Source organism: Kogia breviceps, chromosome 4, assembly GCF_026419965.1.
Source record: "Kogia breviceps isolate mKogBre1 chromosome 4, mKogBre1 haplotype 1, whole genome shotgun sequence".
NCBI lineage: Eukaryota > Metazoa > Chordata > Mammalia > Artiodactyla > Physeteridae > Kogia > Kogia breviceps.
Window position 1 is genome coordinate 95,068,503 of NC_081313.1, and position 27,942 is coordinate 95,096,444.

Genomic DNA, 27,942 nt, shown 5'->3' on the forward strand with positions numbered 1-27,942 from the left:
TTAGCAGTCCCACCAAGAGAGCATAGAGTGGGAGAAGGGGATTAGCCCAAATAAAATCAGGGGCTGTTACAAAGAAGGTGGAAGAGAAGTGAGGCAAGTCAACTCAACAGCCATGAACTACCCATGCTCCCTTCTTAGAAAAACCAAAGCAAAACCTATTGTAGAGGGTCTCTCTTTAAACCTGTGTCTATTGACCCCTCCTCTTTTCCGAACAGCCGAGCTTCTAGAAATAATATTCAACACTTACTGTGTCCATTTCTGTCACTTATTTACTTATTTCTCAACTCACTGTGATCAGCTCCGCCTACCCCCTAGTCAACCAAAACTTCCCTTGCCAAGATCCCCAAGGACCTCACTGTGGTTAAAGCCCAAGGACCTTTACATCTTTATTTTGGTTGACCTTCTCTTGGTATTTGACTCTGCTGACCATGCTCTGTTTTTTGAAATCATCTCTACCCTTGTTTCTTTCCCCTCCTTCCTCTCTGAGTGTTTTTTTCCCAGTCTCTTTTGTGGTCTCTTTGTTATTCTTTCATTACAGAGTTTCTGTCTTCAGCCCAATCACACACTCCTTGTTAGATCCAGTCATTCTGCATCCCTCAGCAGGACGGTGGTTAGGAGTTCTAGGTCTTGAGTTAGCACATGGGGTCCAAATCTTGGCTCTACCCACCACTCATTGAGTCACTGTGGGAAAGCCACTCAGACTCTCGTTGTGAGTTTTCTTATCTGTGAGAGTGGACCTGCCGACAGGATTGTTGTGGGATTTAATGAAACAATGCTTGCAAAGCATTTAAAACAATGCTGGGCACACAGTAAGCATAGCTTGATAAATGGTGGCTATCATTGTGTATTCAGAGCATCTACCCTGCCTTGTGCTCACATCAATCATGGCACTTTTTTGCTTTGTATTGTCCTTTTTCAGACCTCACATTAGTTAGTAACTTCCTTTTGTGGAGGACTGTGTTTTTTGGACACCAGATCCTTAGCACAGAGCTTGGCACAAAGAAGATGCTGGGTAAAAGCACATTGGTTGAAGGTGAGTGACATCATGGATCACATGTTGAGGGGAATGTGAAAGTAAAGTGGGTGTGGTTATGAAAGGTCCTCTTGGTTTCCTAGATGGTAACATAAATTCTTTTCATTAAGATGTGTGGCTATCATTTTAATGTTTTCAGTCCCACCTGACAAATATCCTGAATCCTTGTTCAAGTAAAATTCAAGAGTCTATCAGACAAAAACTTTTCCTTTCCTTTGCCTTCCTATCACCATGACCACCTCTACCATCATCATCACCATCATAGTTGTCTTCAAGTACCTGAGTCAGTCATTGAGTAATAATCTTGATCAGTTTGTCCAGTAAGAATCCGTGTTGCAACTTAGGTTCCCCAGTAAGTGGAATCTGAGCTGAAATTAACATGCAGGAAGTTGGTTAAGGAGGGCTCTTGAGTTCAACACCTGGAAAGGGGTGGGAAGAAAGCAGGATTTGATGGAGGCGGGCGGTGAGCTGTGATGCAGTCAGACCAAGCACTCAGCTGGCCCCAGGAAGTTCTGGAGCTGAAATGGTTCTTTGACATTGTCCCAGTTTGACTTCAGGGAGACACAGTGGTGTGCTGGAGTTGGCTCCTACTAGCTCTGGAGAGGGGAGATTGCATACATCTCTTCCCAAGTGTGCATTCATTGGCAAAACATTGGTAGCTCGAAACAGGCCATGGTGGGGGCATTTACGTTATAGAAATTGGAGACAAGCTGCCCTGAGAAGTGTGTGTGACCTTGAGCTGGGTGGGGTTCTTTAGGTGAGGAGATTCCTGAAGAACACTGACAGCTTAGAGGTGTCAGCCAGCAACCTTCCCAGCAGCTGGGGGAATATAGCCCTCCTTCCTGGAGGAGGATTTGGGCTGCACAGCACAGCATCCCCAACGGTCCCTGTGATCTAGTCGTGCTGCTATGAGAAACCATGGAGTTGATGATATTTTTAAGTTTTATACGTGTCATTTTGACAGCAGTATTTCCTTTATAATTTAAAAAGTTGCAAATAGTTAATAGTTTTCTTTTAAATAAACTTTCTCTTTTAGAACAGTTTTAGAAAACAGAAAACTAGCAAAGACAGTACAAAAAGTTCCCATTGTACCCCACACTGAATTTCCCCTATTATTAACATCTTAGATTAATATAGCATATTTGTTACAATTACTGAACCAATACCAACAAATTATTATTAACTAAAATCCATACTTTATTCAAATCACAAAGGAGAACCTCCTTGACTCCAGATTTAGAACTGAGAATGGGCAGACATGTGGTTGGAACAATGAGGAAATGGGGAGAAGAGTCAAACAAACTCTATGTTGTTACCTGTGGCTCTAATGAAGCAGACTGGGGCCTCTCTGGCTATTTGGCTTTAGAAGCACTGCTTTGTCTTTACTGATGCTATGCTGACAGTTCCTGGGGGATAGTAACTATGTCATCTCATTAATTTGCTAATTGAAGCAAACAATAAAGAAAAAACCTTTAAAGATTCTGTGTAAATAAAAGAGGGGCAGTTACACTGAAGATATATATGATTGCATTCTTTTCAAATGCAGGGATATTAATAATTTATTTTGGGCTTTTCTTTCCTTGAACACAAAAAAACTTAATTAAATTTTGATAATGATTAATAAATTAATATTATTTACAAATTACCTTGAGAATGATGTTAATATGTGGATCACCCAAAGTATTTTTATTGATATGTAACCTCTTTTAGTACCTAATACATATAAAAAAACTAACTTGAACATATAACTAATTCACTTTGTTTTCATTATATTTTGAATAATGATTTTATTGTTTTTATTAAAATAATACATTCTCATTATTGGAAATTCAAGCAGTACAGAGAAGTAAAAGTAGAAGGTAAAAAATTATAGAAAATCTTAGCAACCAGAGATAATATTGTAAACACTAGCCAAACCAAATTCTGGTAATCTCTATATGGATATTTTTCTAGATCTCAAACTGTATGCAGTCTATGACACCTATATATGGCTATATAGAAATAGTTTTATCAAAGTGGATAAGAGAAAAGAAAGAAAGAGAAGAAATTGCTTTTTTAAAAATTAAGTTGTTTCTTTAACAAAGTTATGTGTGTTCCTAAAATATTCCTCTAAGGCAGGGGTCACAAACTCAAGGGTCTTTACGAGCAGTGACAATACGATTCGTGAAGCATGCTATAGATTTCAAGTGGCTGCTATTGTTTTCAAAAGAAAAAATCTCTCTGATTACATTGCCTATGTCATCACTGAGTAGGTCAAAGAAAATGAGGAAGCAAAATATTTCCATAGTCCAGTAGCCGTATTCAGACTACAGCTCTCTAGATTGTTACCCTTGTAAGATCAAGAAAAGATTAAGAAGATACAGTCAATTTATTTTTAAGTGATGTATTTCATTTAAGATAGCATTTATTGATACTGTGCCATGAAAGTTTAAGAAATCAGTACTCCTAAAACTTTATTCCACTTATTTTGTGGATTTTAAATTAGGTTTCTTAGCTATATATTAATTTTATATTTTCAAATTTTAAAATATTTATATTTAATCTCATAAACATAATTCCCATTTTTACTAAATATTGGTTCTAAATGGATTTAATGTTCACTACATGCCATAGCACCTCCATTCCTGTCTTCTTTGTTTTTATTAATTTCTTGGTTGGCTTGTTTTTAACTATCAGTTTTCCCAAAAAGAACTCATGAAAACTATAACTACAATCATATTAGAGTATATATGACTTTTGCTTTAATAACTGAATAGCGTCATGGCTGGACAGAATGTACTTTTCTCAAAACTTTGTAGACATTGCTATGGAGGAGTCTGAGAATTGTTAATTTCTTTCCTCTTGTAAGTGACTTACTTTTTTCACCTGGATGCTTGAAGAATTTCTTCTTTATCCTAGGAGTTTGATAATTTTACAAGAATTTGTCCTAGCATCGTCATTCTATATCATGTTCTTCCAGAAAAAAATTTACTCTTTCATCAAGTACAGATTCAGTTTTTCCAACATTGTAGGCAATTTGTTTTCTAGTGTATATTTGTTGTGATCATCTCATAGAGGGGAGATGGACTCCCCACGCCAAATATGGTTTGCTATTAAGACTGATGATGCGAAATCTTGGAAATAGAAGGGAGAAAATATAAGAAACATTTAACAAGGAACTAGAAGAACTAAAGAGCAAACAAACAATGATGAACAACACAATAAATGAAATTAAAAATTCTCTAGAAGAAATCAATAGCAGAATAACTGATGCAGAAGAATGGACAAGTGACCTGGAAGATAAAATAGTGGAAATAACCACCACAGAGCAGAATAAAGAAAAAAGCATGAAAAGAACTGAGGACAGTCTCAGAGACCTCTGGGACAACATTAAACACACCAACATTCAAATTATAGGAGACCCAGAAGAAGAAGAGAAAAAAAAAAGGGTCTGAAAAAATATTAGAAGAGATTTTAGTTGAAAACTTCCCTAACATGGGAAAGGAAATATTCACCTGAGTCCAGGAAGTGTAGAGAGTCCCATACAGAATAAATCCAAGGAGAAACACACCAAGACACATGTTAATCAAACTATCAAAAATTAAATGCAAAGAAAACATATTAAAAGCAGCAAGGGAAAAGCAACAAATAACATACAAGGGAATCCCCATAAGGTTAACAGCTGATCTTTCAGCAGAAACTCTGCAAGCCAGAGAGCCTGGCAGAACATATTTAAAGTGATGAAAGGGAAAAACCTACAACCAAGATTACTCTACCCAGCAAGGATCTCATTCAGATTCGATGGAGAAATTAAAACCTTTACAGGGAAGCAAAAGCTAAGAGAATTCAGCACCACCAAAACCAGCTTTACAACAAGTGCTAAAGGAACTTCTCTAGGCAGGAAACGCAAGAGAAGGAAAAGACCTACAAAAACAAACCCAAAACAATTAAGAAAATGGTAATAAGAACATACATATCGATAATTACCTTCAATGTAAATGGATTAAATGCTCCCACCAAAAGACATAGACTGGCTGAATGGATACAAAATAAGACCCATATATATGCTGTCTACAAGAGACCCACTTCAGACCTAGGGACATATACAGACTGAAAGTGAGGGGATGGAAAAAGATATTCCATGCAAATGGAAATCAAAAGAAAGCTGGAGTAGCAATACTCATATCAGACAAAATAAACTAAAATAAAGACTATTGCAAGAGACAAAGAAGGACACTACATAATGATCAAGGGATTAATCCAAGAAGAAGATATAACAATTGTAAATATTTATGCAACCAACATAGGAGCACCTCAATATATAAGGTAAATGCTAACAGTCATAAAAGGGGAAATCGACAGTAACATAATCATAGTAGGAAACTTTAACACCCCACTTTCACCAATGGACAGATCATCCAAAATGAAAATAAATAAGGAAACACAAGCTTTAAATGACACATTAAACAAGATGGACTTAATTGATATTTATAGGACATTCCATCCAAAAACAACAGAATATACTTTCTTCTCAAGTCCTCATGGAACATTCTCCAGGATAGATCATGTCTTGGGTCACAAATCAAGCCTTGGTAAATTTAAGAAAATCGAAATTTTATCAAGTATCTTTTCTGACCACAAAGCTATGAGACTAGATATCAGTTACAGGAAGAAAACTGTAAAAAAAATACAAACACATGGAGGCTAAACAATATGCTACCAAATAACCAAGAGGTCACTGAAGAAATCAAAGAGGAAATCAAAAAAATACCTAGAAACAAATGACAGTGAAAACACGACAACCCAAAATCTATGGGATGCAGCAAAAGCAGTTCTAAGCGGGAAGTTTATAGCAATACAATCCTACTTCAAGAAACAAGAAACATCTCAAATAAACAACCTAACCTTACAGTAACCTAAAGCAGTTAGAGAAATAAGAACAAGAAAACCCCAAAGTTAGTAGAAGGAAAGAAATCATAAAGATCAGAGCAGAAATAAATGAAAAAGAAATGAAGGAAACAATTGCAAAGATCAATAAAACTGAAGGCTGGTTCTTTGAGAAGATAAACAAAATTGATAAACCACTAGCCAGACTCATCAAGAAAAGAAGGGAGAAGACTCAAATGAACATAATTAGAAATGAAAAAGAAGTAACAACTGACACTGCAGAAATACAAAGGATCATGAGGGATTACTACTACAAGCAACTATATGCCAATAAAATGGACAACCTGGAAGAAGTGGACAAATCCTTAGAAAAGCACAACCTTCCAAGACTGAACCAGGGAGAAATAGAAAATATAAACAGAAAAATCACAAGCACTGAAATTGAAACTGTGATTAAAAATTTTCCAACAAACAAAAGCCCAGGACCAGATGGATTCACAGGCAAATTCTATCAAACATTTAGAGAAGAGCTAACACCTATCCTTCTCAAACTCTTCCAAAATAAAGCAGAGGGAGGAATACTCCCAAACTCATTCTACAAGGCCACTATCACCCTGATACCAAAACCAAAGAGATAATCTCAATAGATGCAGAAAAAGCTTTTGACAAAATTCAACACTCATTGATGATAAAAACTCTCCAGAAAGTAGGCATAGAGGGAACTTACCTCATTATAATAAAGGCCATATATGACAAACCCACAGCCAACATCATTCTCAGTGGTGAAAAACTGAAACCATTTCCACTAAGATCAGAAAGAAGACAAGGTTGCCCACTCTCATCACTGTTATTCAACATGTTTTTGGAAGTTTTAGCCACAGCAATCAGAATTGAAAAGGAAATAAAAGGAATCCAAATTGGAAAAGAAGAAGTAAAGCTGTCACTGTTTGCAGATAACATGATACTATACATAGATAACCCTAGAGATGCTACCAGAAATCTACTAGAGCTAATCAATGAGTTTGGTAAAGTAGCAGGATACAAAATTAATGCCAGAAATCTCTGTGTATAGATTTCATTCCTATGCACTAATAATGAAAAATCTGAAAAAGAAATTAAGGAAACACTACCATTGCAACAAAAAGAATAAAATACCTTGGAATAAACCTACCTAAGAAGACAAAAGATCTGTATGCAGAACAGTATAAGACACTGATGAAAGAAATTAAAGATGATACAAACAGGGCTTCCCTGGTGGCACAGTGGTTGAGAGTCCGCCTGCCGATGCAGGGGACGCGGGTTCGTGCCCCGGTCCGGGAAGATCCCACATGCCGCAAAGCGGCTGGGCCCGTGAGTCATGGCCGCTGAGCCTGCGCGTCCGAAGCCTGTGCTCCGCAACGGGAGGGATCACAACAGTGAGAGGCCTGTGTACCACACACACAAAAAAGATACAAACAGATGGAGATATATACCATGTTCTTGGATTGGAAGTAGCAACATTGTGAAAAGACTACACTACCCAAAGCAATCTACATATTCAATGCAGTCCCTATCAAACTACCAATGACATTTTTCAAAGAAGTAGAACAAAAAATGTCACAACTTGTATGCAAACACAAAAGACCCCGAATAGCCAAAGCAATCTTGAGAAAGAAAAATGGAGCTGGAGCAATCAGGCTCCCTGACTTCCAACGATACTACAAAGCTACAGTAATCAAGACAGTATGATACTGGCACAAAAATAGAAATATAGATCAATGGAACAAGATAGAAAGCCTAGAGATAAACCCACACACACATGGTCACCTTGTCTTTGAGAAAGGAGGCAAGAATATACAATGGAGAAAAGACAGCCTCTTCAATAAGTGGTGTTGGGAAAACGGAACTGGTACACGTAAAAGAATGAAATTAGAACACTTCCTAACACCATACACAGAAATAAACTCAAAATGGATTAAAGACTTAAATGTAAGGCCAGACACTATAAAACTCTCAGAGGAAAACATAGGAAGAACACTATTTGACATAAATCACATCAAGATCCTTTGTGACCCACTTCCTAGAGAAATGGAGATAAAAACAAAAATAAAGGGACTTCCCTGTTGGCACAGTGGTTAAGAGTCTGCCTGCCAGTGCAGGGGATGTGGCTTCAAGCCCTGGTCCAGGAAGATCCCCCATGCTGTGGAGCAACTAAGCCGATGTGCCACAACTACTGAGCCTGCACTCTAGAGCCCGCGAGCCACAACTACTGAAGCTCATGTGCCCAGAGCCCGTGCTCAAGAGAAGCCACCGCATCCCAATGAAGAGTAGCCTCCACTCATTGCAATTAGAGAAAGCCTGTGCGCAGCAACGAAGATCCAACACAGCCAAAAATAAATAAATAAATAAATTTATTAAAAAATAAACAAATGGGACCTAATGAAACTTAAAAGCTTTTGCACAGCAAAGATAACCACAAACAAGATGAAAAGACAACCCTCAGAATGGGAGAAAATATTTGCAAATGAAACAACTGACAAAGCATTAATCTCCAAAATTTACAAGCAGCTCATGCAGCTCAATATCAATAAAAGCACCAACCCAATCCAAAAATGGGCCGAAGACCTAAATAGACATTTCTCCAAAGAAGATATACAGATTGCCAACAAACACATGAAAGAATGCTCAACATCATTAATCATTAGAGAAATGCAAATCAAAACTATAATGAAGTATCCCCTCACACCAGTCAGAATGGCCATCATCAAAAAATCTACAAACAATAAATGCTGGAGAGGGTGTGGAGAAAAGGGAACCCTCTTGCACATTTGGTGGGAATGTAAATTGATACAGCCACTATGGAGAACAGTATGGAGGTTCCTTAAAAAACTAAGAACTACCATACGACCGAGCAATCCCTGGGCATATACTACTGGGCATATACCCTGAGAAAACCATAATTCAAAAAGTCATGTACCACGGTGTTCATTGCAGCATTATTTACAATAGCCAGGACATGGAAGCAACCTACGTGTCCATCAACAGATGAATGGATAAAGAAGATGTGGCACATATATACAATGGAATATAACTCAACCATAAAAAGAAACAAAATTGAGTTATTTGTAGTGAGGTGGATGGACCTAGAGTCTGTCATACAGAGTGAAGTAACAGAAAGAGAAAAACAAATACCATATGCTAACATGTATATATGGAATCTAAAAAAAAAAAAGGTTCTGATGAACCTAGGGGCAGGACAGGAATAAATATGCAGTTGTAGAGAATGGACTTGAGGACACGGGGAGGGGGAAGGGTAAGCTGTGACAAAGTGAGAGAGTGGCATGGACATATATACACTACCAAATGTAAAATAGAAAGCTAGTGGGAAGCAGTTGCATCACATGGGGAGATCAGCTGGGTGCTTTGTGACCACCTAGAGGGGTGGGATAGGGAGGGTGGGAGGGAGATGCAAGAGGGAGGGGATATGGGGACATAATGTATACATATAGCTGATTCACTTTGTTATACAGCAGAAACTAACACAACATTGTAAAGCAATTATACTCCAATAAAGATGTTTAAAAAAAAAAGACTGGTGGCACCACACACACTCCAAGAAGCTATGAAAATGTCTGTACGATGTAGGATGATTGCATAGTTGTTACGCCCTTTCTTCTCATCCTGTTTATGTTTAGCGTGGACAGTTCTGCCCAGACCTCTGTTGTCTCTGATGTCGTGCCTAATCACCTTACTTCCTTTGCCTGTTTGTGTGAGATCTGTTTTTCCATCCCGGTGGCTCAGAATTGCATTCTATCTACTTTTCTTCTCCTCCCCCTCCTCCCTTTCCTCCTCCTTCTCCCCCCTCCCCCTCCTCTTCTTCTTCCTACAAAAGCTTAAGTGAGGGAAGCTGGGACTGAGCACTTGTTGGTGGATTTAGTTTTCGCTGTCTCAACTCTGAGGTTCACTTACCTGTTCTGTATCAGGATTCACTCCACTTGGTAGGGGCGTGCCCAGTCCCTGAAGGGGGACAAACCTTCACTAACTGTGGCGCCACCGAGCCTCTGATTCCTCCTGAGTCAGCCCTGGTTGTTCACGCCCCTATTTCAGTCTTTCATTTCCACGTCGTATGAGGGAAGGATTGGGGTGCCCGTGGGTTGCACCCAGTGTTAACAATGAGGTGGGGAGGTCGGGGTGGAAGAAAGGCTATTTTCACTGCAGCTCTGATGTAACCTTTTCCACTGGCTTTTTGCCTCAGGATAGCTTTTCTTATTTTCTCTTCAGATTTCCAGCTCCGCACTCATCATTTGGGATATTAGGCATAGTTTTTTTTTCCGCCTTGTTCCACTTTTCCCCTCCCCCAGGGGCACCAAGAGATTGACTCCTGGAGGTTCCTCCACCCTCCGTGGCATCCTGCACCTGCCTTCACAGACATACATTCTCCAAGGATGTCCCATGACTCCCCTTGGGCTCTTTACCCCCCCCCCCCCAACTTCTGCTCCTCTTTAAGGTGCGGGGTAGAAGGAGAATTCTCCTGGCTTTGTGGACACTTTTCCCTAGTACTGTTCTAGCAGTGCAGGGATCACCTTTAATATCCAGCTTAGTCAAAGCAGACATTCTTTTTTTTTTTTTTGCGGTACGCCGGCCTCTCACTGCCGTGGCCTCTCCCGTTGCAGAGCACAGCCTCCAGACGCGCAGGCTCAGCGGCCATGGCTCACGGGCCCAGCCGCTCCGCGGCATGTGGGATCTTCCCAGACCGGGGCACGATCCCCTGCATCGGCAGGCGGACTCTCAACCACTGCGCCACCAGGGAAGTCCTTTTTTTTTTTTTTTGACATTCTTTTTTTTTTCTTGGCAGATGCTTTTTCAAGTGTGTTGTTAAGCTATGCTTCTTCCTTTGTTTGCTGTCAACAGGTAGTTTGTTTTTTTTTTTCCAGTTGCCTATCTGTGGTGTTTACTGTTTTTATTTCCTTTCCTAATCATTGGGTGAAGGGGAATCTGCAATTGTGCCTCCGTGGACGTGTCTATAAGGGAAGCACCATTTAATTCTTTTCAAACTGTGCTCACCGGTGAAAATGAAGAAATGAAGAAACCATTCAATGTTTCACACATCCTATGTGTAAATATCAGTCCTGTTAATGGCATGGGCCTCTGAGAGGTTGAGTGAAGGAAATTAGGTACAAATTAAAATGGAAGGGTGATAATTTGAGATGGTTTTCAACTTTAAGTTGGAGAATAGAACAGAGATCTGTTCATATATCACAAAGTATATTTTTGTTACATTTTAATAAAAGTTTCCCTCCCATTCCCTTCCCCACCCTCCATGTAGTTAAGGGTGGGTGAACATAAATACTGTTTGTATGGACAAATGTGGCCTGCACCCATGATGCCATTCCTTTTTTTCTTTTTTTCTAAGCTTCTTGCTTCCTTTCCACATCACAGCCTGGTATGCAAATACTCAGAGAAGACTTTATGTTTATGCTTTCTTGATTCCTAATGTATCTCACATTAAACAGGAACATTCACATAACCAACTCATAAATTAGAATATGTGATTTTAAAACTTCATTCCCCTGAGAATCTGGGGCGAAAATGTGGAACAATTACATGTTTACCACGTAGAAGGCTGTTCTTCAGTTACACCCCAGCTGTTTCACTCATACTTATGAGGTAAGTGCTGAGAACAGAACTAAAAACAGGGCTGGAAAGTGTGACTGATGCTGGTGTGGAGACGGGGAGGTTAAGGGAAGGAGGAAAACTGGGCCAATGGCTTCACGCGAGTGTGACAAAACAGCTGAATGTGACTTTTGTACTTGCCAGTCATCTGGGTATAGGCCATGAGTGGCAGGCAGCTCTAGTCCTCTGCCCTGATGTGACTCTAAACTACCTTTGATAGCTCACCTGAGAAACTCAAGGTGAGTTGTAGGACTGCAGACTTTAATAGTGTTAGGGTCTTGGGCCAGGTATTTAGCTAATGCATTGCCAGAATAATCTGGCTATGTAGTAAAATCCTTTACACCCAGCTCCCCCATCCCCCAACTTGACAGTATATATCATGTGTATATATATATATATATATATATATATAATATATATATATATATTGACTTAAAGTATATATATAATGACTTAAAAGGTCATTTCAGCTGGACTAGGTTCCTGGGGCTCAGATACCATTCTGATGGCTGAGTAAGTGTTACCTTTCCTCCAAAGATAATCATTTACATTTGTGGCTGGAATGTTGAGGAATGGATTTGGGCTGGCTTCCTTGATGTACCCAGGGTTTTCTTAAGCGTTGGAGGAGACTTCTGGAAAAAACAGGCCCAGACTTTGGCTCTACTTAATTGAGTGTTAAAGATATAAATCATGCCGAGTAGGGAGAAGGCGGGTGCAGACTGAGGCCACATTGCTGGATACTGCCATGGGGCCCTTGGGAAGGAACCCATCAAAAAGGAGGGGCTCCAGGGACTTCCCTGGCGGTCCAGTGGATAAGACTTCGCCTTCCAATGCAGGGGGTGTGGGTTCGATCCTTGGTTGGGGAGGTAAGATCCCACATACCTCATGGCCAAAAAACCAAAACATAAACAATATTGTAAGGAATTCAATAAAGACTTTAAAAGTGGTCCATATCAAAACAAACAACAAACTTAAAAAAAAACACAAAAAGGAGGTGCTCCAAATGGGACAAAGTTCACATCTAGTTCTAAAGACAGAGGGGAGGGTGGTCACCAACCTCACTCCAACCTGTGTTCTGACAGACTTTGGTAAAACAACTAGGCACACGTGAATTGAAAAAGCTGCATCAGTTAAGAGCTGAAGCACTCAGGGCCCAAGCAATTCTTGTGTTGAGATTCCACCTGAGGAGTAAAACTGTCTTCAGGCTATGTACCTCCCCAGATATGCTCACCCCACTGCATCCCAGGCTTCAACCCAGTTGCTTGACTTTCCCAGTAAAGTGACCCCTGGAAATGCTGAATTATTCCCGTGGTCTTAAATCTCCTGTCAATTGCTGCCGGCCTTGGTGGGGCAGGGATTGGGGAGGAGACATCTGAGGTGGGTGTCGGCAGGGATTGAGCCGAGGGCTCTTTTATACAGCTCCAGACTCAGTTCCTACTCTACCCAACTCATGGAAGCTCTGGATTTTCCAGTGGCTGCCTAGAGGTGCCAGATGACATACCCCAGGAGTTCAGGGGTGGTGTGAAATATAGGACAAATTTGGACCAAATAAAGACAGCAGATTGGAAAGAGTTTGCAGACAAAATTTTTCCCCTTACTGCTATCTCTTTGCTGTTGCAAGATACAGCAACTTGAAATAGTCTCTCTGAGAAATAATCTGGCTTTTGAAGCTGTAACAATTTGGATAACATGCCACCTTTTATTTGCTTTCCTCCTCCCTTCATTACTCCTTTCCTTCCCTTTGCCCTCACTCATGCTTCCCTACAATTACAGCCCTCAATGAAACACCAGTATGCAACTCAGGTTGTTTTCTAGAGAACCCAGGCTAACACAGAATATGAAAAAAGGTGAATTTGGCAGAAGTTTGCAATAAAGGTAAGGGTATGGAAGAAACTTCAGGGCACTGAGCATGTTTAGTAGTCCTAATAGATCAGGGGCAACAGATCTGGGCTCTGGATCTATCATAAAGATGGGTTGACAAGTTGGGGGTTAGGAGCAAAGTGTGGTTATGGAATTATGCCTCCAGGAGGTACATTTCCTGCCCTCCAGCAGGTGGCAACAGGAAGACAACGACAAGGACTTGTAGCTTTGGATAGGAATGCCTATACTCCAGAGACTACAGAAATATTTGGGGTAATAGTCTCATTTAGGGGTTGAAATTATTCACTGCATCAAGCCTTTATAGGAAAAAGTAATAATAAGAAATGATCATCCCAGGGCTTCCCTGGTGGCGCAGTGCTTTTGAATCCGCCTGCCAATGCAGGGGGCATGGGTTCAAGCCCTGGTCCGGGAAGATCCCACATGCCGCGGAGCAACGAAGCTTGTGCGCCACAACTACTGAACCTGCACTCTAGAGCCCGTGAGCCACAACTACTGAGCCCGCGTGCTGCAACTACTGAGGCCCGCGCGCCTAAAGCCCGTGCTCCACAACGAAAGAAGCCACCGCAATGAGAAGCCTGTGCACCGCAACGAAGAGTAGCCCCCACTCGCCGCAACTAGAGAAAGCCCGTGCGCAGCAACGAAGACGGCAACACAGCCAAAAATAAATAAATAAATAATTTATTTTAAAAATGAAGAGAAATATAGTGAGAGGCCCTCTGTGTCTACTGGACACCGTTTTGCTAAAATCTTGGAAGTCTGTGCTTTGCTTTATAAGGGAAGGTAGAGTGATTCTTGCACATACACATCAGGGTGTTTAATTCTCACCACAGCCCAGGGGAGCAGACATTATTCTCACCTCCATTTTGCAGATCAGGAAGAGGAAACTTGGTGAGGTAGAGTGCTTTGTTGCAGGTTACACAGATTCAGGGCTCAAACCACCCTGAGGTTCTTTGGCTCAAAATCCCAGCAATAGTTTTGAAGGGAACTGAAGAGGAGGTAACCTTCACCTCCTCCTCCTAGAGATTCAAAATAGTTTTACCTGGTTAGTGGCTCTACTTCAGGCAATGAATCAAGACAAAAGGGAAATGATTCAAAAGTTGAGCGAACTGGGACTCTATTAATGTGCCAGGTAAGGTAATCTGTGTTTGTATCAGACACCTATAATTTATGTAGATCCACATACATTTTTTTCAGATGCTGCACAAATTGGGAAATGTGTGGAGTGCTGTCGAACCATATGTATTTGTATGTGTTCAATACACTGTATAATTGACTCAATTATCCATGTGGGGATTATTCACTTTTAATTTGCATTCTGGCTTCTCCTTTCAGTTAGGATGTTTCAGCGCTGCTCTAGGAATGCCAACTAACGTAAATAATAATTTAAGTAAAACATAATTGGGTACGAAAATTAAATCCAATCTTTTCTTAGCTCCTGAAGATTCTACAGCTGAAATATAACTCTAATTCATCCACTATCTTTTCATTCTCCAATGCCATTTTACTACCAAGGATTTTATTGCTTTCCATAGATTATTGCAATAGCTCCCTATCTGGCTTTCCTGCTTACCTCTTTCCCATCCAATAATCATTCTGCTTACAGTAATTTTCAACAAACAAACAAACACAGTTCTCACAAAAATTTCTTTGCTTGAAAACATTTAATGGTTCCCCATTTCTCACCAATCTAAATGTACATGCCACAACCTATCATTCAAGTCTTCTTCATGCCACCTGTCCCAGGAAGTTTTCCTGATCCAACCTCGGATGCCTTATCACTGTTCCCAGCTCTGAATCCCCTTAATGCACTACATGTTTTTCTCTAAGTGAAACAAAGGTATTCCTGAATCCGCGTTGTCTCTCTATTCTCCTGAGATGTCCTTAATCGCAGTCTCTGCGACGATTCATCTCCTCTACTCCGCACTACCTAGCTCAGTGCCCAACCACAAAGAAAGGCACAACGAACACTTGCCCATTTACCTGCTGGCAAACCTCAAGGGCAGGAATTTTGGTCTTTTGTATCCCGAGTGTGTAGCATAGTGCCTGGCACACAGTAGGTGCTCAAAGAACACTACTGAACGAATAAAAGTACAAAGAACCCAGGCTCCGCGTGGGGCACTGCAGAGTTCCAGGGATGTATATACAGAAAGGGCTGGTGGCGCAGGGCACAGGGTGGAGCTGGCCCTGGGCTCCTTCGGGGAGCGCGTTCCACTACCTGCCCATTTGCAGCGCAGGCCAGACACCGTGGGCACTGCTTAAACTTTTTCTTCCAAAAAAAAAGTATGTGTATATGTACCCACGCGTAAACGTATGTTTATACACACACATTATCTACATAACACATAAAAATAGCCACACCATATCCAGGTATGCATATATAATATAATAGGCAAATATGTACATATAAATAAATTAATATATGTACAGCCTTAACTCGGAACGGCGGGAGTGGCGGGGAGGACGATGGGGAGGGCCCTTCGCCCCTCCAGGACCGCAGGACCGCAGCGGCGCGGCCCCTGCGCGGCTTGAGCCTTCCGGCTTGCCGTCCGCCGCTGCCGCCGCCATTGGTTAGACTCCAAGCAGCTGATCCTGGCGGCGGGGCAAGAGAGCTTCGAGGATGGCGGCGTCCGCGGCGCTGATTCTGCGGGAGAGTCCCAGGTAACCCCGGCTGAGCACGGGGGCAGCGCGGGCAGGGCAGGCGTAAGAATGCTGCTGCTGTCTGTCGCCGAGGCGCGGGTGGGGGCCCGGGGCGGGAGGGGCAGGTACGGGGCCGCGGGTGTCCGGAGGGGCGGGCGCGGGGCTGGCAGAGTCGCAGTGCGGGCCCCGCGGGATTGCGCGAGACTGCGGGTGCTTCCACCTGCATAGTAGTTCACCTGCGTGGGCTTACAGTGGGCCTGGGCAGCTGAGGTCAGTACGACAGTGTGTGGTCAGTGTCACCGTTCCCCGAGGCTGTATCGCAGGTACCCAAGCCATCCTGGAGTAACACTGAAATCACGTGGAAAGGTATTCCGTTTCCGTTTTCAGTTCTCTTTCAGACCTCCTGATTATGAGAAAGTCTCCTATTGGTCCCGGATAGTCTTTAATACCTAAGACGCGTTAATATATACCTTTTCAATCAAGATAGACTAGGCCTCAGGCCAGGAGTTTTGGCTTGTAACAGTATCTAGCCAGAATTTAGTAACATTGCTTTTCTTTTCATTTGAGTTCATTTGTTTATTTAGTTCATTCTGTTTATTGTAGGTAAGGTCGGCTGTCTATGGTGGTGAGGTAAAGTTATGTTTTAAAATAAAATTAAGTAAAAATGACTCCATTTAATGAAAAATAATAGTGCTGGTGGTGTGTGGATGCAGAAAAGTGCGGAAGTATACAGACAGATAATTGAGGCTGGAGAATAACTTTGTGTCTAGATTGGACAGGAGTCTTTTTGAAGAAGAGAGTTGACATTTTGAAGTTTTTCCTTTTTTGATTACTTGAGTTCTGACAGCCAGTTCCTTTTCTCACACCAGTGTCCTGGGTATCATATCAGTAAACCATATTCAATGTGGTGCAGTAGAATTGTTCTTATCATATAATTTAAGTTGATTATCACAATTGAAACAGGGTTTTAAAACAGCTGTGTACTTAGTGACCCCAAATGATATTGTATGTAGTTTTTTTTTTAAATTCCATTACCTGCCATGCAGCAGTCTTTTCTTTCTATTTTTGGTGTAATTGCCATTTCCCTCCTTCCACTGTTCTTAAAGTTCTGTTTTGAGTTAAGTGGATACATAAACTTTCACTCCTAAATTAATACCATTCCCCACAGAGTGCAAGCTTCTCCTAGTAGTTTGCCTTGCCCAGAAGAAAGAGAAAATTAGCCAAATAGACCTTTTCAACAGAAATACTTTTGGGGGTATCTTTTGGAAACGTCCTGCCTTTGCTGGCCATCATCTGTTTTTCTTTATTTTACTCAGACTTACCTGTAGCAAGCAGAGTTGTCGAAATGAAACCTTACAGACAGCTGTACTAACAGTAACTACAGTACCACTTGGGGAAAACTCATTTTAAAACTTTGTTTTATGAATTTATTTAGCATGAAAAAAGCAGTGTCGCTGATAAATGAAATAGATATAGGAAGATTTCCACGATTGCTCACCCGAATTCTTCAAAAACTTCACCTGAAGGTTTGTATGTTTGCACTTCTATAGATTATAATATATTCTCGTGATTCCACTGCAACTCTAGGTTTCTACTTGAAGTACTTTTTGCGAGGTATTTTTCTCCAGCATGTCCTCAGGAACACCGGGTCTCTAGAAAATGTGATAATATCCCACGGTCAAAAGTTTGGGAACATCTGTCTTCATTCAAATTAATTTTTTTAAATCATGGAACTTTTCAGACTATATTTTATGGTAGTGTTAATAGTAAATATTTAAGCGTGAATGTTGTGTGCCAAATTTTCCAAATGTGTTTGACCAGGGAACTGTTTTATCATGGTATTTATTTTGAGACCAAGGCTCTGTGGATCACGCTTTGGGAAAATTCTGATATCATGATTTCATTCTTCATCTTAAAAATAACTCTGTAGTTTTGCTATCAACCAGTATGTAATTTTTCATTTAATCTTTCTCTTCCACTTTTATTTTAAGGGTGTGGTTATCTTGGATGTATGGATGCTTAGTAATTCATTACTTGGTTAACTTGCTGACATTACTTAGTTAACTTCTTTATCAGGTTAATAAAATTTAATTCTATTCAACATGTGTTTAAGGAGTGCCCATTAACTGCTCTCCCTGGTGCAAAGTATCATCATTAAATGAGAACCCAGACTCTTTACCTCTTACTTTTCCTGGCCAGAGGCCAGTCCCAAAGCCCTGCCCTTTCTCCCTCTGAAGTATCTCTCAAATCCAAGTTCTCTTCCTAGTCCTAGTTCAGACCCTTATTATTTCTCCCTTGGACTACAGCAGTTACCTTCAGACTGGTACCGCTGTCTGTAGTCTTCTACCTTCTTATCACTTCTTCATGGTGCTGTTTCATTTATCTTTCCAAATATTTTTTTCCTAAAAAAAAAAAAAGTTGATCATATCTTTACAGTGTTCAAAGCCATCAATGACTTGCCGTTGCTCATGGGAAAAAGTTCATATTCCTTAACATTGTATTTTAATAACGTTACAATATAGGTACAGTCTGTGTTTTCCCCACTTTGCAAGTGTTTCAGTTACCTTGGACTCTGCTCTTTTACTGGAACGTACTGTGAACTTTTTCGACTTGGTGTCTGTGTAATATACACTTTCCCTTACCTGAAATATCTTCCCTTCTTTAGTGAATAAACTATTCATCTTTCAAGGATTTGACAGTCCTACTCTCAGCAGCTCATCCTCTCTTCTTTGCTTCTAAAACACTTGGTTCATCCTCACCTCACTTTTTACTTACATCATAAGTATTTGTTTCGTGATTACGGGGTCTTTCTCTGACCTTGAATATTTTAAGTATCATGTCTTACTCATCTTTATATTTCCCACACTTGATACATTGATACTTATGCAGTTGGCACTCAATAGCTATTCTTGGAGTTCATTCTTTTCCTTGCCATGGGAAACACAAAATGAATATAGGTTCTCTGAATTTCTGCCTGTAAGGAATTTGTGATGTAGAAGGAGAAACAGGAGGAACAGCCACAATAACAATAGCAGCTACATTCTGTAGTGTTTGCTATTCACAGTTCCATTGCTCCCTCTGTGACCGGTGCTGTTCTGATGGCTTTGTGGTATTAACTCATCTGATCCTCACAGCACCCTTAGGAAGTAAGTACTGTTGTCATCCTTATTTTATCCATGAAGAAACTGAGATAGAGACCAGTTAAGTAATTTGTCCAGGGTCACACAGCTAGCTAGTAAGGCAGTCTGGCTCCAGAATCCATGCCTCTGACCCATTACAGTAAACCTCAGGAAAGAGTGTGAAACGGTATATAAATCAGTCCAAAAGTGAATGATGCAGGCAGTTGATACAGAGTTTCTTTGATTGTCTGAGTTGGTGACTGCCTTCTTTTTTATTTTTATTTTGTTTATTTTATTGTATTTTTCAATTGAAGTATAGCTGATTTACAGTGTTGTGGGTGGCTGCCTTCTTAAACACATACAAAGTGATATGGGACAAAAACACTTCTATACATCTTTTGTTCTTCATACGAGGGAGGATGGAACATCTGCAGGAAACTCTTGACCCTCTGCAGTTGAGAAAACATTAATATCTATCTTAGAGTAACTGAATGGCCAAAGCATTCCACAGAGGTGTTTGAATGCTGTGCCCTCAGAGGTGGGAAGTAGAGGTGAGACGGTGTGGTTGTTGAGAGCTGAAGCAGCTGAGGACAGAAACATCTGTATTTGATTACTTGCCTGCAGAAAGTCAGGAGAGAAAGTCAGGAAAGGGGCAGCCCATCCCCACTCCCCGAACCCGCCCGGACAGTTTTAGGGAATGTTCTTCCAGAGGGACTCCAGTTGTGATAAGGGCTCTTATCAAAGAGTTTGCAGCGACATCTCAGATCTGCCAGCTTTCTTTGATGTACTCTTGGTCTGTCAAGTTGGCCTTTGCCTTGGGCCAGGCAGAGTCCTGAGAGCAGTGAAACCGCATGCAGGTAAGTTGGTGAAGAGGTTTAGGGATTGGTTGCTATTCTTAATGTTATCAGCTTGACACTTTGATTTTACCAAGTTTGATCTTGGTAAAATGGGATTGTGGGCAGAGGGTATCTGTTTTTCTCCAGGCTGGTTCCTTGGAATCTCTAGTAGAAATGAACGTGGGGAAGATAAGCTTAGGTATAGAATATGGGCACGCCTAAGTATGGGTCTGGGAGTCCTCTTTGAACTGGCCCTATTCCTGAGCAATTGTGGCATATAGGAATACTTGGGAATTTTGGGTGGTTTGTTACCAATGTGTGGAGGGTGCTGGTGGCATTTAATGCCCAGGAACTTTGGTTTTTTTTTTAACTTTTTATATTATATTGGAGTATAGTTGATTAACAACGTTGTGTTAGTTTCACGTGTACAGCAGAGTGATTCAGTTTTACATATACACGGATCTATTCTTTTTCAAATTCTTTTCCCATTTAGGTTGTTACATAATATTGAGCAGAGTTCCCTGTGCTGTACAGTAGGTCCTTGTTGGTTATCCATTTTAAATATAGGAGTGTGTACATGTCAATCCCAATCTCCTTAACTATCCCTTCCCCCCTGGTAACCATAAGTTCGTTTTCTAAGTCTGTGAGTCTGTTTCTGTTTTGTAAATAAGTTCATTTATATCTTTTTTGTAGATTCCGCATATAAGCGATATCATTGGATACTTGTCTTTCTCTGTCTGACTTACTTCACTCAGTTTGACAATCTCTAGGTCCATCCACGTTGCTGCAAGTGGCATTATTTCATACTTTTTAATGGCTGAGTAATATTCCATTTTATATGTGTACCTTTAAATGTCTTGCAGTGAGTAGGGCAGTCCTGTACAAAGAATTGTCTCATCCTGCATGCTAATAGAGTCTGCCTTGGGAAACACTGAAGGAAATCAGAGTAACTTCCTTATCTATGAACTTAAAAACAAACATTTGTGGCCTCTTAAGTTTTTAAAATAGCTGTCACACTCATGCAACTAAAAAAAAACCCTCGTGTACCTTGCTCCAGAGACTCTTAGGCCCTCCTACAAAGCCTATAGATGTTACTATGTTATATGTCTAATTCTGCGAGATGAGGTGTCTGGATTTCTGGCCATGGCCGACTAGCAACAGCAAACTGGGGGGTGAAGGCACTCCTATAATGGGGCATGTAGACAGTTTCAAGAATCGACTGCTGGGTGTAGATTGAAATGGAAGAATTATGAAAATCAGACACAAGAAATACAAAAGCAAAGAAATCTGAGGGTTTTTTCTGAAGTGAAAAATCATCAGTGTATCTTAGCAGTTCTTTAGGAAACTTACTGCAGCACGGAACTTGGATGATCGTAATTATGATCTGACTTATTACAAGAATCTAGTGTAATCCAATATACTTTGTTTACAGAAGTCTAGAATGGGTACCGTACATTTCAGAAAAATTGCTTTTAACAGTTAAAGTTCTTTTATTTGATAGATTGACTTGTGGGAACCACCATACTTCCTCATTATGATAGATAGAGAAGTCTCATTATATTAATATAAAGGACAGTCACAGATGTAAACCCCAGCATACAGAAATGCCTGAGGATTTTGTTGTTGTTGTTGTTACAGTGTATGGAGGGTGTTGCTGGCATTTAATGCCCTGGGACTTTAAATGTCCTAACGATGTGCAGCACAGTCCTGTTCAAAGAAGAATTGGCCTCACCTGTGTGGACAAAAAAAGAAAAGAGTAGCTTATCTCTGAAAATGCATTTATTTTGTACTTAATATAAGCTGGAGGGCTTCTTACAACTTAGTTTATTAGGTTAAAATGATATATATACGTTTTAAATTATGGCATATGCAGACTACTAGGACCACGTGTTCTTCCATTGTGGTGTTGGTGTGTGTGTATTCCTGTGTATGTGAGTCAGAGCTTGTCTTAATTCTCTCCTGTGTGAGTTATCTATTGCTGAATTGCAAATTTCCCCTAAATTTAGCAGATTAAACCAACAATAAACATTTATCTCTCACCCTTCCTGTAAGTCAGGAATTTAGCAGTGGCTTGGCTGGGTGGTCCTGGCTTGGGATTCTCATGAAACTGCTCTCAGACGTTGGTTGGGGCAGCTGGTACCTGAAGTTTTGACTGGGGTAGAGGATTTCCTTCTAACATGGCTAGATGGTGGCACCAGTTAGTTCCTTGTCACATGGGCCTTTGCTCCTGACATGGAAGTTGTCTTCTTCCAGAATGAGTGGTCCAAGAGAGGGAGGTGCTGTCCTTTTATGACCTAGGCTTGGATATCACATGCCTTCACTTTTACTGTATTCTGCTGGTTAGAAGTAAGTCAGTAAGTCTGGCTCATATTCAGGGGAGAAGAAATTAGGCTCCATCTTTTGAACAGAGGAGTGTTAAAAGAATTTGCAGATATGATAAAACCACGACACCTCCCTAGAAGTAGTCTTTGTTGTCGATTTGGTTTTCATCTTTCCAGGTCTTTTTTTCAAGTATTAATAAATACAGATGTGCAAACATATGTGCACGCATATATAAGTAGAAATTTTTGGTTTTTACATAAATGCGGTCATAAGTGGCATTATACTGTTTACCTTTTTCACTTATCACTTGTATCTAAGATCTTTCCATGTCAAGCCATACAGCAGTTATTCTTTTTAAATACTGTTTTTCCTTTCTGCCTGTGTATATATGTTTATGGCATATGCTTTTTAAATATATAGAAAAAATTAACATCCATTTTCCATTTAAAATTTAAGTTTCTTGGACACTTGCTCTCTAATTTTATAAACGTGGGCCTTAAATTTCTCCCATTGAGAGAGTAAAAACGAATGTATCTCCTTTACTTTCTCTTCAACACCCAGATATGTGTGGGTTACTTTTGGTACCTAGGAAGAAGTTAACCTGCTGCTGTCTGGAAGCAAATAGAGTGACTTACATTTAATATTGATCTACCCAGGGTCTTTGCTGAGCAAGATATTTACTGTGGATTTGGAACTTTGTTTCATGGCTGTATTTTATTCTCCATTTGTTGTTCTGCTCACATATTTTAAGCGCCACCTTATTATAAGGGTGCACGTTTCATGTACCAGTGGATGGAGGGAGATACATGTTCCCTTGTCCCCCTTCACTCCAAACCACTTTATTAATATGATGCCCTTGAAGATCTTGAGAATGTCCCTTTTCTTGTTCTTTTTAAAAGTCTCGGGACTTCCCTGGTCATCCATTGGTTAAGAATCTGCCTTCCAATGCAGGGGAAGTGGGTTTGATCCCTGGTCGGGGAGCTAAGATCCCACATGCCTCGTGGCCAAAAAACCAAAACATAAAGCAGAAGCAGTATTGTAACAAATTCAATAAAGACTTTAAAAATGGTCCACATCAAAAAAAAAAAAATCTTAAAAAAAAAGAAGTCTCAATTTCTTGTACATATTGAGGACACTGAAGTTTATTTTTCTACGTGCTCAATCACTATTTTTATGTTGTCAAAATATCTTGTTTGGTGTATATTTAAAGGAATCAAATTGACAAACTTGGAAGTTAAATTGTACATATCCATTGAGTTTAGTGCAGCAGGTGGTTCATTGATTGTACATGAGTAATACTGTTATTCTCTTCCTCATATTGATAAAGTCTGGTACTGTAGGTCATTATTTCAAGAAAGTGTGTGGTAGTCACAGAAATTCTGGAATTTTAAAATCAAAACATTGCTCTTGAGGTAAGTGATTGGTATTTTGGCCAAATTGGGTTCATGCTTTTCTCAGTCATAAAACAGGTAGTAGATACCTTGGAGTTCTGGTGACTAGCCTCCCCAAACCAAACATATGCCAGCTTAAAGTTCTAATGCTGCTTCACTTGAGCAATTGTTAAGTTGTACCTCATCTTAAACTGTTAAGGCATGGACTTCTGAAACTTCTCCATGCAGCTGTTGGGGAGAGGCAGCAACAGGGAAAGTTGTTTTTGGTGTGTGTAGATAAAGTATTTTTATTTGAAAGCAATTCTAATAGTGTATGTTTTTCATACTTGAAAAACCAGTCTTTAGATCAAGGAGATTGTTTTGGAAATGAAAGAAAGGAGACTAGCCAGAAGTTATACTCAGATGGCTAAGTTCTTTCTTTCATATATTGCTTATAAAAGTAATGTGTGTAATGTGTAAGTTTTGGAAAATATTAAAATTATCAAAAAGACTTAATTTGTCGCTTTATATATGCTTTTATAATAATCCATACTTTTGCAGAACTCATTAAAAAGGGAAGTTATTGGAACAATTATTTGTTCTTAATTTGTCTTTCTAACTAGAGGATAGTACTCCTGAGGACATAAACTGTCTATATAGCACATAATAAGTACTCAGTAAATATATATATATATGTGTGTGTATATTTTTTTTGTAGTTCTGCAGTATCAGTTGTGATTTCTCCTCTTTCATTTCTTATTTTGTTTATTTGGGTCTTCTCTCTTTTCTTAGTGAGCCTGGCCAGAGGTTCATCAGTTTTGTTTACCCTTTCAAAGAACCAGCTCTTGGTTTTATTGATTTTTTTTTTCTATTGTTTTTTTAATCTCTATTTTATTTATTTCCTCTCTGACCTTTATTAGCTCCTTCCTTCTTCTGAATTTAGGTTTTGTTTGTTTTTCTAATTCTTTTAGGTGGTGGGTTAGATTATTTGAGATTTTTTTTTGTTTCTTAAAGGCCTGTATCACTGTAAATTTCCCTCTAAGAATTGCTTTTGCTGCATCCCATAACCCATTGACTTTTAATAAAATAATCCTAAGGGTTAAACTAGTTGCCACCTCTCTATCTGGTGGGAATCCTGGTGCTAGGTAATGGAGGATGTAGATAAAGGTTCTCAAGGTTAACAGTTTTTATCTGTTTAGTGCTTCCATGGTAGGCTCCCTCTTATTAAATGCCTACAGGGGCTTAGGGCTAGGTAAGGTCATATACTGGCAGAGGTTTTGGGGTGAGTTGGGGGGAGGAAAGAGCTACCAAAGGAAAGGAGCCCCCAGGTATTTTCTATCTTAAAATGCTGTTCTCTTAAATGGAAATTTTGCTTTGGGCTCTTAGAAGAGTTGCTGGGGCCCATTATAATTGGATAGTGTTATTACAGAGAAGGTGTTTCCCCCCCCAATGTTTTTTAAATTTTCTTTCTTAATTTTTATTTTATACTGGAATATAGTTGATTATAATGTTGTGAGTAAAGATGGAAATTACTATTAATTATTGTTAACATTTTAGGGTTTTACCTTGTAGTATTGTTTTTTCTAAATGTCCATTTAAACAAAATTTTTTTATACAGCAGGTTCTTTTTAGTTATCCATTTTATACATATTAGTGTATATGTTAAATATCCATCGTTTATGTTATTTACCATGATTTTCCACCTCCTATAAATCATAGAATTGAAAATACTGGGTTTTTTTAAATACTGAAATTTGTTTGGCAAGAGCCAGGTAATGAAATGTACTATGATTTTAAGATATTGAAATTTACAGACACAACAGTTTCTTTCTAGGATGGATTTACTTTCTTTCTTTCAAGTTCTCATTGTCATATGAATAAATGAATCTTCTGTTGAGTATCTATGTTTTGAATATCTGAGTGTATGCTAATAGATTGCTTTCTGTGTTGTAGGCTGAGAATAGTTTCAGTGAAGAAGAGGAAGAAAAACTTCAAGCTGCATTTTCTCTGGAGAGACAAGATCTTCACCTAGTTCTTGAAACAATATCTTTTATTTTAGAACAGGTATTTTTATTGCCCCAAATTTCCTAACCATGGTTTGTTTACTACATGTTTGCATTGTTGTGATATCTATAACATTTTATCTTATTTTTCTCAAATATACAGATGGAAGCTGTGAATATGTTTTATCAAAAAATTTTGATGTAGTAAAAAAATTTTGAATGTGTGATTATTTTTCCATGGTATTGCATTCTACTAAAATAGTCTTAGTGTTGAGCAGCATGAGTAAAGTATTTGACAGTATGAATCAAGACTTCATTGACTTGAGACAGTTAAAAAAGATTCAAATTTATTGTTACTTGGTATAATAATTTGGAAAAATGATTTGGAAAAATGAACACATTTTATTTAAGAAATTTAATAAATGATTTTGGAGGATTTATTTGAGTAGGTTGATAAATAAAACATTTAGAAAAGAAATATTTGTCAAAGGACCTTTTGTCATACTATTTCTTCCTACTGAGCTGTTCTTCTGCATCCCTTCTTTACATCTAAATTCAGTTCCTTGTTCAAGTTCATTGTTCTGTTCAAATCACATCTCCCACTGCAGACTTGAGCCCTTATACTTGCAATCCTCCCCTTATTTGGATTCCTTTTATGCTTGACTCATCATGGTAGAGCACACTGTTAGTCTTTTCATTATTTCATGTATGTCAGTTGTGTCTCCTTCACTAGGTTTGGAATTTGTATGGGGCCAGGATCACATTTTCTGTGCATCTTATGTAAATGTAGCACATTGCTGGGCTAAAAATAAATTCTTTTTTTTAACATGTTTATTGGAGTGTAATTGCTTTACAATGTTGGGTTAGTTTTTGCTGTATAACAAAGTTAATCAGCTATACGTATACATACATCCCCATGTCCCCTCCCTCTTGCTTCTCCCTCCCACCCTCCCTATCCCACCCCTCTAGGTGGTCACAAAGCACTCAGCTGATCTCCCTGTGTTATGCAGCTGCTTCCCACTAGCTGTTTTACACTTGGTAGTGTATATATGTCAATGTTACTCTCTCACTTCATCCCAGCTTACCCTTCCCCCTCCCCGTGTCCTCAAATCCATTCTCTACGTCTGCATCTTTATTCCTGTCCTGCCCCTAGGCTCATCAGAACCTTTTTTTTTTTAAGATTCCATATATATGGGTTAGCATACAGTATTTGATTTTCTCTTTCTGACTTACTTCACTCTGTATGACAGATTCTAGGTCCATCCACCTCACTACAAATAACTCAGTTTTGTTTCTTTTTATGGCGGAGTAATATTCCATTGTATATATGTGCCACATCTTCTTTATCCATTCATCTGTCGATGGACACTTAGGTTGCTTCCATGTCCTGGCTATTGTATATAGTGCTGCAGTGAACATTGGGGTACATGTGTCTTTTTGAATTATGCTTTTCTCAGGATATTTGTCCAGTAGTGGGATTGCTGGGTCATATGGTAGTTCTATTTTTAGTTTTTTAAGGAACCTCCATACTGTTCTCCATAGTAGCTATAAAAATAGATTATTAATACGTTTCTGTTGTTTAATTAAGTAGAATACTTCTGAAATAAAAGTTTATTTCACAATGAACAACCCTGTAGTTTCCTGGGCATTCTAGTGAATAGATACTGTTAGGAGAACAAGCTGCTAGGCATCTACTACATGAAGCCTTATACAGATTACAGATCATAAAGATGATTATGGTTCTTATCCTTGGTGAACCTTCAGTAGAAGAAAAGGATAACTGAATAGGGCAGAGCAGCCTAGAGTTTATGAGAAAGTTTTTTCAGAATAATGTAAAAAACAACAGGTATCACCGTGAAAAAAGTTTTCAATTTTTTATTATATATTACCTAGGAAGTTGGTAGATGAACGTGGTTTTGAGAAAGTGTTTCTTGGAAAAATTTTGATAGTTGGGAAACAAAACTACTGTGTACTTATTTGAAATAATGAAGTGAAATAAGGAAATGAACTTTTAATTAGGATACCATTTACATAGCCAAAGCATAGAAGTTTTTCTGTTAAGGGGATTTAGTATTACTTAAACCACAGGCAAAAATGAAGCAGTTTAGCTTGAATAATTTAGGCCATTTAATTCTGAATCTTCCAGCCCTTGGTTGAGTATATTATTATTTGTAAAATAATAAAAAAATCTCTTCAGCAGAAATATGAAATTTTTAAAATTTA

General features: G+C 39.3%; 1 protein-coding gene across 7 annotated transcripts in view; it reads left to right on the forward strand.

Moving 5' to 3' along the window:
- Positions 1-15,982: 15,982 nt before the first annotated feature.
- COMMD10 (COMM domain containing 10) overlaps positions 15,983-27,942 on the forward strand; it is a 169,897-nt gene continuing 157,937 nt past the window's right edge. For 4 of the 7 annotated variants that reach the window (XM_067031477.1, XM_067031480.1, XM_059061899.2 and 1 more), the window contains exons 1-3: positions 15,984-16,090; positions 17,505-17,595; positions 25,670-25,780. In XM_067031477.1, coding sequence (XP_066887578.1) covers positions 16,050-16,090; positions 17,505-17,595; positions 25,670-25,780 — 243 coding nt within the window. In that variant the 5' untranslated portion in view covers positions 15,984-16,049. Of the gene's footprint in view, positions 16,091-16,293; positions 16,436-17,504; positions 17,596-25,669; positions 25,781-27,942 lie in introns of those variants that run through there. The other 3 variants (XM_059061897.2, XM_059061898.2, XM_067031478.1) reach the window with 3 other exon arrangements.